This window comes from Apus apus, chromosome Z (assembly GCF_020740795.1).
Source record: "Apus apus isolate bApuApu2 chromosome Z, bApuApu2.pri.cur, whole genome shotgun sequence".
Taxonomy (NCBI): domain Eukaryota; kingdom Metazoa; phylum Chordata; class Aves; order Apodiformes; family Apodidae; genus Apus; species Apus apus.
Window position 1 is genome coordinate 8,749,205 of NC_067312.1, and position 13,161 is coordinate 8,762,365.

At 42.0% G+C, this 13,161-nt stretch overlaps 1 protein-coding gene across 10 annotated transcripts in view; it reads left to right on the forward strand.

Moving 5' to 3' along the window:
- The window catches only part of CELF4 (CUGBP Elav-like family member 4), a 733,798-nt gene that overhangs the window by 682,497 nt on the left and 38,140 nt on the right, over positions 1 to 13,161 (forward strand). For 6 of the 10 annotated variants that reach the window (XR_007891849.1, XM_051643093.1, XM_051643095.1 and 3 more), the window contains exon 11: positions 2,568 to 2,711. Coding sequence is in view for 9 of the 10 variants with exons in the window: in XM_051643093.1 (XP_051499053.1) it covers positions 2,568 to 2,711 (144 nt within the window). In the remaining variant the exon portion in view is untranslated. The remainder of the gene's footprint in view (positions 1 to 2,567; positions 2,712 to 13,161) is intronic. The other 4 variants (XM_051643099.1, XM_051643102.1, XM_051643101.1 and 1 more) reach the window with 1 other exon arrangement.

Here is a 13,161-nt window from a genome sequence, read left to right on the forward strand (position 1 = left end):
TCTCAGTAGCAGGTGGAGTTTTCAGCTCTGGAAATTAGCAAAAAAACTCTGTAACTGGGAACAGAGCAAGTTTGGCCTTGAATGTCTGAGTTGGTATGGGAAGCCGCAGCATGAGTTTCCCAGCCTCATTTCAGAGCTGAATTGGGCTTTGAGGATGGTCTCTGCTTTTTCACATCCTCCCTGGTCTCTTCCTCTTGGTCTTCGAATAGTGTGAGGTAAAGCTGATTTCAAGGTGAATTAAGGGGTGTTTTCTCCTTGAGCCCAACCTCTAAACCTAGTGTAGATGAAGTTGTGTGCCTCCTGGTCAGCCTTATGCCTTCGTAGATGTTTCTCAGCACATGCAGGCAGAATCCCTACTCATGTACAACACATCCAAGACCCCAGGAAATGCAGCTGGCATTTTTGAAAGAATTTGCCAGTTTTACAGAGCAAACTGCTGGCTCTGGTGATGTCAGTGGGAATTTTGCCACTAGCTGCAGCAAAGCCAAGATTTTACCCATTATAATGTGGATCTCAAATCCCACAGTAGAAGTGCTCTGGGGCGCGTTCAGATGATGGACTGAATTTTTTTCCTGCTATTCTGGACTGTGGTCTTCTCCTGGGCAGAATTTTCTCACTTTTAACAGACACCTAAGGGGGTCGGTGTTTGTTTAACACTTTCAGACTGTTTCAAGTCTAGTTTATCATGCCAATAACTCCACATTGTGTGGAAATGAGCTGCAGCAATGACTGGGAAGGGATAGTTGCTCAGTGAGGAGACTAAGGAAGAGACAGACAGGAGGGGGTAGGGGGAGCTGGAAATGCTTGGCATGAAATAGGGGAGCCTGACTGTGGGCCACTGAAGTTCAAAAGTAATTTACCTAAGCAGATGACCAGGTGCCTAATTAGTTAATTATCCCACTATACCACTATCTCCCCCTGGTTGGAAGAAACCTTGTTACCATCTTCATGACCTCTAGGAAATGCACAAGATGCAAAGGATCAGCTGTTCCTTCTTGACAGTCCTTTTAGCAAATTAGTGGGGAAAATTGTGCTTAGCAAATATTCATTAAGGCTTCATTTTCCATTAATCCAAAAGGAAATGTGGAGAGCCTGTGACTTCAACCACGCTGAGGCCCAGAAATTTTAATGAGCTTTAAATGGGCATCTGTCAGAATTGACTTTGCTGTATTTCTCCTGCCAGCCAGGGGGATGAGTAATGGCTAATAAAAGGTGGGAGCATCTAGGCAAATGCCTCTCACTAGCAGGAAAGGCAAAGTTGTAATTTGCTGTGTTATGACACTGTAATTATGCCCTGATGAAGAAAACGAGAGTATTAAAAAACCCTCTCCTTCTCCACACTGTGCCCCAGACATAAATGAGGGAAAGTTTGTGAGTCAGTTCATGGGGCTGTAAGCACAAGGGCTGGGAGGAAAGAGGAAAACATCCTTTCTCATGTCCTCTCATGACAAGGATCATGTATTCCCTTCATCTCAACCCCCATGAGCAAAGCAGAGCTGGAGTTACCTGTTGAAGTCAGTGCAGAGCTGGACAGCAGCTGGAGGTATCTTTGGAAAATAAGACCATGAAAAAAGTATTCCCTGCTTCCTCAAACTACACAGTTGTCTGCTACTGAGCACTGAAAGAGGTTTAAATGTTTACTTTTTTTCAACAAAATTACTTGAAAACACCTGCTCACTTTTGATGTTTGCTGAACTACAGCATGCCTAAAAATAAAAGTCACATTGAAGTTTCTTTCTAGGCCATTTGACCAGAGGCAGATTCCCTGTCTTCTGCCCCAAAATACAGTTTCAACAGAACATTTTATGACTACCTCTATTCTAAGAAAACCACATATTCCAGCTGGAAACCTCTCTGGATATTTGTTTAGGCATCCTCTGAAGTCTGTAAGAATAAGTTACAGCACTGAGGCCAGCATATCAGTACTCTTACCTGTTAATTTGGATTAAATACCTCTGTAATCTCTCTTGCGGAATCCTCTAGCATGGGAGATTTAGACAAACTTTAGATTTTGGGGAGTCTTCAGGAGCAGTCTAGCCAGGGGTGTTGAGTGTAAAGTTCTACAAAACAAAAAAAAATCCTGTGGGTTTGTGCAGCTTTTTCTACTCGTTATTACAGTCCTTACACAGACACAAGAAGGATAATTAAATTTCTGGATGCAGACACTGAGAAGAGGCATGTGTTAGTGTGGGTCACCCAAAACTCTGCAGATTGAATGAGGATATAAGGAGCAAAGAAAAACTATTTACCACATTCTTTTATTCTTTTTGTTCTTATTCCTCTGGTCTGTCTTTCCATGGCCACATGTGCTGTTGCATCCCTCTGTCTCTAGATTTTATCCTGGTGTCTGTCCTGGGAAGGTTAATGAATTCAGCATAGCCTCTGGGTGGCTGCTTGTCTTCTGCTCTGGGTCTTCCGCTTTGTCCATTCCTCTGAGAGTCCACAGAGTGCATCCTAGAGGTGACCCCTCACCAGCCAGAAAGAGGGGATGATAAAGTATATCTCCACCATGTGCTTCTTCATATCCTATTTCTCTCCATTCATGGGTCTTCTTTTTCTCTTGATAGGACCAGAAGGCTGTAACCTGTTTATCTACCATCTGCCCCAGGAGTTTGGGGATGCTGAGCTGATGCAGATGTTCCTGCCTTTCGGTAATGTCATCTCCTCGAAAGTGTTTGTGGATCGGGCGACAAACCAAAGTAAATGCTTTGGTGGGTAAAGATAACAAAACAATTAGATTCATCCAGGAAAGGGCTTTCTCTGAATACTTTACCTTTCAAACTGCTTTCTTTCTGCTTAAGCTTTATGATTTCTCTCAATTTACTTCTGTCAATACTTTCCCCTTTCCCTCTTTCTCTCCTACTTGTCTCATGCTCAGAGTTGTGTGCACTGCTTAGAAGTGAAGGTTTGGCATCTCACCAGTAGCAGGGTGCTGTGGCTGCTGCTGGTGGGATGGAAAATATTGGCCCTTGAAAGGGAATATGGGGAGGGTACAAAAAACACTAAAGCATCTGGAACAAAATGGAGGGTAATGGTGGGGTAGATTAAATGCTGATGGGGTCAGCAGTGGGAGCATGTGGGAGAAGGGGAATTTCTGTACCTAAGAAAAAGGAGAAGCAGGTCATGGGGTTGAAGGGAAGTCAGAGCTGTGGGGGCAATTTTCCAGCAACAGTGATTAATTAGTTTGCAAGGCAACAAGGGTTCAACATCAGCTGAAATCCTTGAGGGATGGCTGCTTGGTGAACCACTGGCAGCCATACTTTGAGCTTGCTGGACCAGAGCCAGCACCATATTAGATGCAAATAGACCAAACTAAACCTGTGGTCAGCCATGCTAAGAGGCTGGGTTTGAAATCAGCACCATGCTCATACAGCTGCTGGCTCAACCCCACCAGCTGGAGCACAGAAAGGCCACAGCCTCAGCTGCCTGTAAACCACCAACTAGGGACAACTTGAGCTGTAAATGGAGGACTTGGCCAGCCAACAGCCAGGTGATATCTCAGAGGGACCCTGATGTCTGTAAAGGTGTTTATGTGAAGGGTCCTTTCTGGCAGTGCAGTGACATAGGGACCCTGCCACATTTGATCCCATCCCACCTGGTGGACAGAGGATCTCCCCCATCCATGGACCCACCACTTGGATGTGCAATTTTTGGTTCTCTGCCATCCTGAGCTCTTTGCAGACTTTCTCTGAGAAGCAGTGGGACAAACTGTTGCTTTTCTTTTCCTGTTTCTTGCAGCTGTTCTGGATTCTGTCACTCAGGCAAACTTCCAGAGTTAAGATTGAAGTTTCATTTGATTTTAAAGCCACTCTCAGTCTCCGCACTATGCTTCTCTTCCATGGTGCCTTCCCCTTTCCATTCCTGGACAGCCTACCTCCCAAAATCCTTGCCTTATCCCTTGCTAGCTATGGTGCATGTCAGACAGTAATTCCAAGAGTTTTGTACCCTTTTTTTGTGCACAGTTTTTCATGCCCATTTGTTGAGTGTCTGAACAGGCTATTTTCACCTTGGATTGAAGGAGCCTTCTGCCGTGACATGAGGGAGTACAGCATTCCCCTTCTCCATTAGTCCATTGGGTTGTTGTACTATCAAGCTCTAGAGGAATAAAGGACAAAGAGTTTGGTGTGAAGAGGCAGCTGGGAAATTTAAATGAGCAGTTATGAATTAGCCCCATTCTCTCCAGAGCCCACTGACTTTTTAGAGCTCTAACCATATCACAGCTCATAACAAGATGAGCAGACCAGCACAGCTGTAGGTGACATTGAAAACTAATGCTCCAAGGATATCCACGGGTTAGAAATTGACCTTTGGCAATGAAATTGTAATTCCTATAATAAATATTATGGGGACCACTGAGGCTGGTTTTCCACATGTTGTCAAGTGGGAATAAAAAAAGGTAAATGGAAAAAATTAGGTGAGAGCCAAGTCCAGTAATCAAGAGTATCTCCTGGGCAGGTATTCACCTTCCTGCCTCCCTAGGTCAAAGGCTTTCCAGCAACAAGGCTTAAGGAGGACAGCAACATAGATCTAGCTTGTGGGGCAGGCTTGTGGGGCTGGCTTTATTACTGCTTCCAAGGTACTGTGAGGTCATGGCTGATAGCTGTGCAGGAATTGAAGGATTTGGGCAGATTTTTTTCTTAACATTGAGTCTTACTTTAGAGAACTTAAACATCAGCTTATTTGATAAAGCAATCTCCAAAACTAACAGTGGGATATTCCAGCTTGAAAGCAGGATAATACCCTTTGTATGCATAGACTTCAGTGCCCAGGCAAGCATATGCAAGAATTAGAGATTGCTGGTGGATCTTAGTTGCATTATTTTAGCTTCTGAGACATAAATATCCAAGTCCAGACAGTTTTTAGTCCTAGGTGTGAAGCCTCAGTTTTCTCTGGCTTTAACTTACTTTCCCATAGAGCTGAGTGCCTGCTGTGACTGCTGGTCTCAGGCAAACATGTTGACTCTGTTGCCATGTGTACCACCTCTATCCAGAAGGACAGAAATAGCAGAAGTACAGGTAGCTAATTATTACAAGTACCTCACACTGCTCTTCAAAACCTCCCACCCTGCTGACCTTCAACTTTAAAATAATGTAAAAATGTAGAGGATACTACAGAAAATCAAGCCTTTTATTTTTTTATGCTAAGTCCACTGAAGCTAGCGTTTTGTTTTTTTTTTTTTTTTGGTTCGGAAAGTCAATTTTTATTTTTAAAAAATCCTTTTACTAAAAGTAAAAATAAATTAAATTTAAAAACATTATTTTAACTTTGAAAGAAGGAAAATGCTTTCCTTTTCTGTCTAAATATTTCCCAAATCTCAACATGTAAAGACATAGCATTTGCATTCTGCTTTGCTTTTTTTAAACACTCCAACTGGTAGCCTGGGGAAACAATTTTGTCTAGCCCTAAAGAGATATTTCACCACTATATGACCTTTTAAAATGTAGCTGCTATGCAGATCCCAAGTAAATTGCTGTAACAGAGTCTAGCCCCAAATTCTTGAGAAGTTTTCATGAAGTCCTGCTTCAGACAAACTTAGAACAATTCTATGGAGAAAAACGTGAGCATGTTGTAGGTTGGCTTTTTTCCATAAGAACAGAAAATACTTCATTTGCTGCTCTTGTCTCACTGTTGAACTACCTGTAAGCAGCTGGCCCAGACTGAGTGAGTCAGAAGAGCAGTATCTCAAAATGAGACTCTATTCCTTTCTGTTTGGGTCTAAATTCTCCCCTGCATTTGCATTAGAAAGTTATCTCCTTTGACAGCTAGTGACAGAATAGCACTAGGGGCAGCCACAGGGGTGTTAGGAAGATAAGCGGAATCAGCCACAAGCCTTTCTCCTGGTTTCTGTAGTTCATGACCTACAGAGAACTTTTAGCACCTGCACACGCTGAGGAAACCAGGCTGTGGTCATGAGGCCTTTGACTTTCCCAGTGCAGAGGCCACCACCTCCTGGCTGACAAGGAGCAGGGAGGAATGCAAGCTACTGCAAACACCAATCTCATGTATAAAATGTGAAAGTGCTCATAATATGTTTATTGTTTTCCATAGCAGGACTGCTTGCTGTAGTGTGTAAGACTGAGAAACAATCCTGACTTCTCACTGCAAAAGCCACTTAAATTGGGAGGCTTCCTTGCCTGCGACTTTTCTTCTGCTGCACACAGCCAGGCTAGACCCAAATCCTTCATTTTCTCCTACAGTTTTCAGACCTCTTGCTTTTCTTTTACCCCCTCTCCTGATGAAACTGTAACATGGCAAAGTGCAGACTACGCTTCTCCCTCCCACTCACCAAACACCCTGTCTATCCCCACAGCCTGAGCCTCCATCACACCAACCATATCAGCATCTCCTTGGGTTTCTCCTCAGGCACTGCCTTGTCCATCCTCTCATACTCAGACTTACCAATTTCACCTTCACAGTTCTTCACCCTTCTGCCCTTCCCTCTCCTCTATCACTAGTCCTTCACCCAATGTCCAGCTGATACCTCTAGCCTCTTACCCTGCACTTTGTTTACAGTCAGCATGTTTATCGCACTGGGCTGTGCTGTCCATTCCCAGTGAAATGGCTAGGCCACAGCAGGAATCATCTCACTCAAGGAAAAATTACACTTAATCAGATGATTCTGGAAGACAGTGACTCCCATTCTTACAGCAGGCTGATCTAGGAAGTCGTGCACAGAGGCACAGTGTGCCATAGCCTGAACATCAACTTCTGCAGAATCCTGGAACTTGTCTCTGTGCAAGGCAGAGACTGCACTGCGTCCCTCACCCTCCCACTGCATGTTTATAAGTTCTTATACATGTAGGTACATGTCAGAGGACGAGAAATACATCTGTGTGCTGGTCTCAATGGTTCTGGCGATAATTCCCCTCTCAGTTATTCATGTAATTTAAATGTGAACAGACTGTGTAAAAGGTAAAAAGTAAACTCTAGTAAAATGATACTACTAATGCTGCTAAAGCAAGTAGTCAAAGTGAGAAGAGCCATTCTTCAAGCTGCCCACACATGGCTAACTCCTCTTCTGTCACAGAGTCATGCTGCAATACAGTCCTAATTTCAGGAGCACTCACTGTTGTCACACAAGACACATTTTAAGAAGTCATTTGAAGACACGAAACTAGCAAAATACAGAGACAGACTTGTTCTAGGAAATTGTTTTAGCAGAGAAGAGGGAGGAAGGTATAAGTTTGGGCAATATTAATTAGGAAGACATGACAGAAATTAGAAAAATGAGAACGTTGATGGAGCAGCAGAGGGCAAATTATTACCCCAAGGTGTCAAACAAGATGTAGATAAATTAAAGCTGGAGGAATTGCTTCACTGGTGCACTTTGAAATTCATTCTTCCAGTCACCTCTTTCTGAGAGAAATGAGCACCTGGATCTGCCAGCTCTTTGCATGCCATCAGGCAGCACTGTCAGGCCAGTTCTGCTCCACACCCCTCCTTGTCTCTCACATGTGTTTCCTTAGCATGTACCTGCTGCCTGTGTCTGCTAGGAAACCATGTTCAGTTTCTCCCTATGGGACAATGACTCCAGGATGCTGTGAAAAGCCTCTTCTATGCCCACAGAAACACTGTGATTTTCCTCCACTCAGCTTGACATGGTCTGACACCCCAGGTGTGAACAAACACAACTGCTGAATGCTTTTCTCCTTTTCTATGCATTCCAGGTGGACTTTCACACTGGCAGAAGGGATGTTCCACCCCTTTTTGAAATGTCCCACATTCAACATGGGAAAAGAACATTCTAGTTTTGACTAAAAACTGTGAGGTCTTCTTAGGACCATAGATTTAGATGGCATAAAGGAGTCTTATTTGACTCTTGGTACAACATAAACATCAAGTTCCATTCCAGATTCCCACAGAAAGCCTACATGAAAATTGCTAGTGGGTCACCCCATTTGGAAAAAAATCCAGTCTTCTCTGAAGATGCCAAAGGAGAGAAAATAATACCACTTGATGAGGGTCATACTAGTTAACTGACTTCACTGTTAAATATTTATATTCCCTACTAGACTTCTCCTGGCTCCCAGCTTATGAAAAGAAACAGGAGAACCAAAGGAGAGAGATTAAAGGCGAGAAAAGCATTGAGGAATGAGGACAGGGCACAGGAGGGGGTGAAGCTCAGGAGAAGGGCTGAGAGTTGGGCAGAGCTTGTACTGTGTTATTAAAAACACACTGTGGCAGCTCAAGAATGCAGTGCTGTGGCAGAAAGCTGGGGTGGGAGATGCAAGGCAGCAGGCAGGTCATGACAGTCTACAAACTTTCAACCTGGACGCTGAAAAAGAAAGAAGACAGAAGTGTCAAGAGATTAGGACGCTGGCAAAGCTATGCAGGGCCTTGGGACAAGGGGCATTGCAAATCAGGTCTAAAGTGCATTGGCAGCACTCCATAAGACATAGGAGTGGAACAATGGACCCTGAGGTACATCAGAAAAATATTGTTCAGCACCTGCTCACAATGTGCCTCCAATAAGCCCTGCCAAATCTGGCAGTTTCTCATTTAACAAAAAAACCCCACAACTCTCCTTAACTTAATCCAGGGAAATCAGCAGGTCCAGGACTAAGGTGTAATGGGATAAGAAATATCAGTTGAGTGTTCCTGCCCCATATGGACAGTTGTGGTTCAACCTAATTGTGTGCCTCAATTTCCTCCTCTTCTAGCAGGACACTGACCCGTTTGCACAGGGCTTCAGGATCAATGGATGATGAGAGTTATTTATCATCTCAAAGTTTTTTAATCTAGTAGCAATACATCTTGTTTCAGGTCCCTGGACAATATCAGATTATCATTCCCATATAGCTTTGGGCTACAGACCACAGACCAAATCTCAGAGTGTAATGGAAGAATACACTAACTTGAGTGCCTGAGTTGAGGCAATATGGGAACAAATTTCCAGGCACATTTAGCATGCCGGTAACCCTGGGGTCTTTCTGTTCAGAAAAGGACTAGTTTGTTGTGGTCTTCTCCACTCTGAAGGATCTCACACAGAAAGACAGCCAAGGAGAGATTAATGAGGTGTCCAGTTTAGTTGGAAAGTAAGCCAAAGGGAGGAGGGCACCCTTAGAGGGGTGCTTATGGCTCCCAGAGGAAACGGGAGGAGGCACAGAAGTTTATTATTTCCTAGCTGTTCTCTATTATACTTTAAAGCAACCAGGCTCTGGGACTTTAGATCTGCAGAGTAAGGATGGGACTATTCTCCAGCTGATAGGGAAAGAGTTGTGTGAGTAAGAAAGAGAAGGAGTTGTTCATCAAACTCACTGCACAGCACCTCCAGCCATTGCAGTTGGCTGGGGGAGGCTTTAGCGGGAGGAGGAGGAGCAGGAGAAGTATTAGGGCTGTGAGCCACTATTCATTTACAAACTATAATTAATTTGATGTTTAGATTAATTTCTGATGCACTCTCAAAGGTGCACTGAAAGCATTTTTCCTTTATTATAATGTTGATTGCTTATTGGGGAGATAAATCTAACTGTCAGTTATGCACTGACTTACCAAAACTTTCAGACCAAGCAAGCATGTATGCATAAGGAACAGCTGTTTGCAGCTCTCCAGTTAAAGGGACAGCTCTGTCTTTTCCCAATAACTCAAATTAAAGAAAATCTATACATTGTACACAGAAACGTCTACATTCTTTTGTAGCTTAACAATTTATTAGACAAGAACATGTTAGCAGAATCTATATTCTATTTATCTGTCTGTCCATGTGTCTATCACTATTCTATCCATCTCTCCACACAGGTGATAGACAGTCCATCCAGAATCTGTTAAAAAGTTATGGATATATTTGTACATATCTACTCACATGCACTCTTCCACAATAATTTGAAATGTTTTTATTCATAGTGTAATTACGTGGAGGAACTCATTACTCCAGGGTCTTTGTGGCTACTAATTTAATGACCTTCAAAGGTGGAATGGCCATTTATGTGACTAATAGAAATGACTGATGTTAAGCATTAATTCCAGAAGAAAGAAAGGAGGAAAAAAAAAAAAAAAAAAAAAAAAAAAGGAGTTTTTGAGGAGATTAAAAATGTAATGCTCTTCAAATCAATCCATCAGCACTGGGACCTAGTGAAAAAACCTGATCAGGGCTCTTGTGTGCCTGCACAGCATTCTATCTACTGCCACTTTCTCTGAAAACCCTTTAATATTAGATAGAGTTGATTAACTCAGCCACATATGACTGGTCCTATATATTCTCCACGGATACTATAGTTTCATCTCTAAATGTCCCAATGCATAGAAATGTCAGGGGAGAGTCTCTAGTGCTACTTTCCAATCAATCTCTTTCTGTTCAGAAGTCAGAAATCATGACCCTCTCAACAGGCAGGCCACTTCTGGGCTCAAGATGACGGATCTGCAAAGCATAGACTTCTCTCATTCTGCTCTTGTGAGCCTTTTGGATACCTATTACATCTGGTTTTATTTCTGTTTTCCCAAGATCTCTTTCATGCAAGATAAATTCAAGCTGTAGAATGGAGGAGTTTCTATCAATCCATTGAACTATACATCTATTCCCCCATATATCTATCTTCAACTTCTCTATATCCGTCTATCCTGTCTCATTCATTGCACAGGACTGCTCTTCAGCATTTTGAAGTCTGTCAGTTAGCTAGCTACTGAGCAGCTGTTCAATAGATCCTCACAGCTCTGTGCTTGGCCTCAGGCTTTCCTTCCCTCACAATATTCAACCCTGCTATGAATATGAATTTATTATTATTTCCTCATCTGTTTTCATATGGCCCTTCCCAGCAGAGCATTTGAGATGTTCATGGAGCTAAGTAACAGCACTTTCACCGTGCTTATGGTGTCCTCATTTCACCAACAGGATGATGAGGCACAGAAAGATATTCAAAGCTATTTATTAATCTCAAAAGTCTAATCTGAGATGCCATGAGCCTGATCAGTCTTTTTGCTTGTTTTCTCAAAGTATTTAGTACAATGCAGGGCATGTTTTTCTAGCATTTGCCTAAGACTCAGGTATAGGCAACATCCTTTCTCCCAGTGAAATCTCAGGTCATGCACCTAGCACCAGGGAAATAAGAACACATAGTAAAGCTTTACCTTCACTGGTAAACTAAAGAGGCCTCACATATCAGCCCCAACACAGTGACATAACTATCCACACCTTTTTAACATTTGTCTGCCATTGACTTCCTTTGGGCTGTGACAATTAACTCACTGCTCATTGTTGACAAGGGCAGGGACAGTCCCTAGACAGTGATATTGACATGACCACCTTTAGAAGGTAAGATAGTTTAGTCATGTAGATACAGGCCATGATGTTCCAACTGCACTCAGTCTGCCTTATTTACTAGTAAACAACTAGCGACAAATAGTAAAAAAAAGTAGCCTAGGAGATCTTATTAAGGAATTCTGTGATAAATAATTTACCCAGCAAATCTGGAATGTCATGGCAGAAACAGGGATTAATTCCAGTTCTCCGAGGCAGCATTTAGTTGTACAACTACAAACCCATCTTTTTCCTGCCTTATTTACTGTCTACATTCCAACACTTGCAATAAGGAATCTGATACATTGTCAGTTCCCTCACTCGTTATGTTATTCATTCTCTACAGTAATTAAAACATGGATGCAATGAAAAAGAAAAATACAGAAATGTGTGGTTAGAAGTAATGCCTTATGCATATACAAAACAATACAGAATTAAAATTTTATAGGTAACATAATTTATTACATTTCTATACAGTGCTTCATTTTGCAGCCCTATCATTGTTTTAATGTGTTGCTGCATTTGATATCTTCCGTTTTCAAGTAAGCAAACCAAAATAAAACAAATAAAATCCTCAGATGAGATAAATATCTTCAAATAACATATAGTGACAGGTTCAAACATTCTTGTCTGAGTAACAACTTACAGAGGCCCCATAAAAATAGTCATATCTTTCTTAACCATTTCTGGTTTCATCTGTCTCAGTTCCCCAACCAACTTGAACCTCAGTTCCACTCACCCCAGTCTTGATCTGCAGCATATCACATATGTATAAGTATATATATTATATGTGTATTTTATATAAATAGATATGTATATTTCTGCAAAAGAAAAGATGTCTGCAAATCATTGAAAGCAATGACAACCACAGACAAAGTGGTTTGAATTTGAGCAACCTGCTCCAATGCTTGCTGGCCTTAAGGATGAAAAGCTCTTCCTCATATCCATTCTGGATCTCTCTTGTTTCAATTTATGTCCTTTGTCTCTCTCTGTGTCACTGTGTAGAGACTATCTCTGTCATCTTGCTCTCACAGGGCAAGTGTTCCAGTCCTTGTCCATCCTGATGGCCATATGCTGAATTCACTCCACTTTATCATTGCCTTTCCTAAGTTGAGGGCTGGGGGTGGGGCAAAACTAGATGTCCAGGAGTGTTCTAGTGAGTGCTGAGTAGCAAAGGGTAATCACTTCCCTAATTGACTGTCTGGGCTCTTCTTAATAGAGCTCAGGTTGCTGTTGGTCTTCCATGCAGACCAGGGCACACTAATGAGATCCTCAGTAATGTAACCCATGGAAAATCTAGAGACAATAGGACTATGCTCCTTTCACCAGCTGAGCTTCAGTCCCCTTGATATTTAGCCATAAATATTTTATTGTTATAAAAGATAGGAGGTGCATCTAATATCTAACAGGCACTGCTGTCTTTAGCTACTTCACAGGCAACATGACCCACAAATTTGATTATGTTCTGACCATTAAAAGGTGAAATGTTATAGTTGTTCTAAAGATAGGTCTCTAATGTCCCTTTAAAATTCTTCTCTAGAAGGGTTTCCAGAAATTGTAAAGTATTTATCCTGGCCGTTGTGCATCTCCTGACATTGCTGAACAGGCTCCAGAAGAATTATTGTATAACTGGGCTTTTAAAAATGCTTATGAAGGAGGTATTTTTCCTACTTGATTTTAATAGTCAGTGCAAGAGCCACTTTTTTAGAGGAGACACATATTTCACCCTACCCCTTCAAATTAAGATAACTCTCTCTGGATCAACAATTGCTGCCCTGCCTTTCTCTGGTCTTCAGTTTTTTGTAATCAAAGGCATTTTCATACATGTTTTTCAGCAATAAAATTGTTTTATAACAATATTTTTACTCCTTTATTTCAGCAGTTGAAATTCAATAATTTTTTGCCATCTCTCCTCTAAAGATGGATCA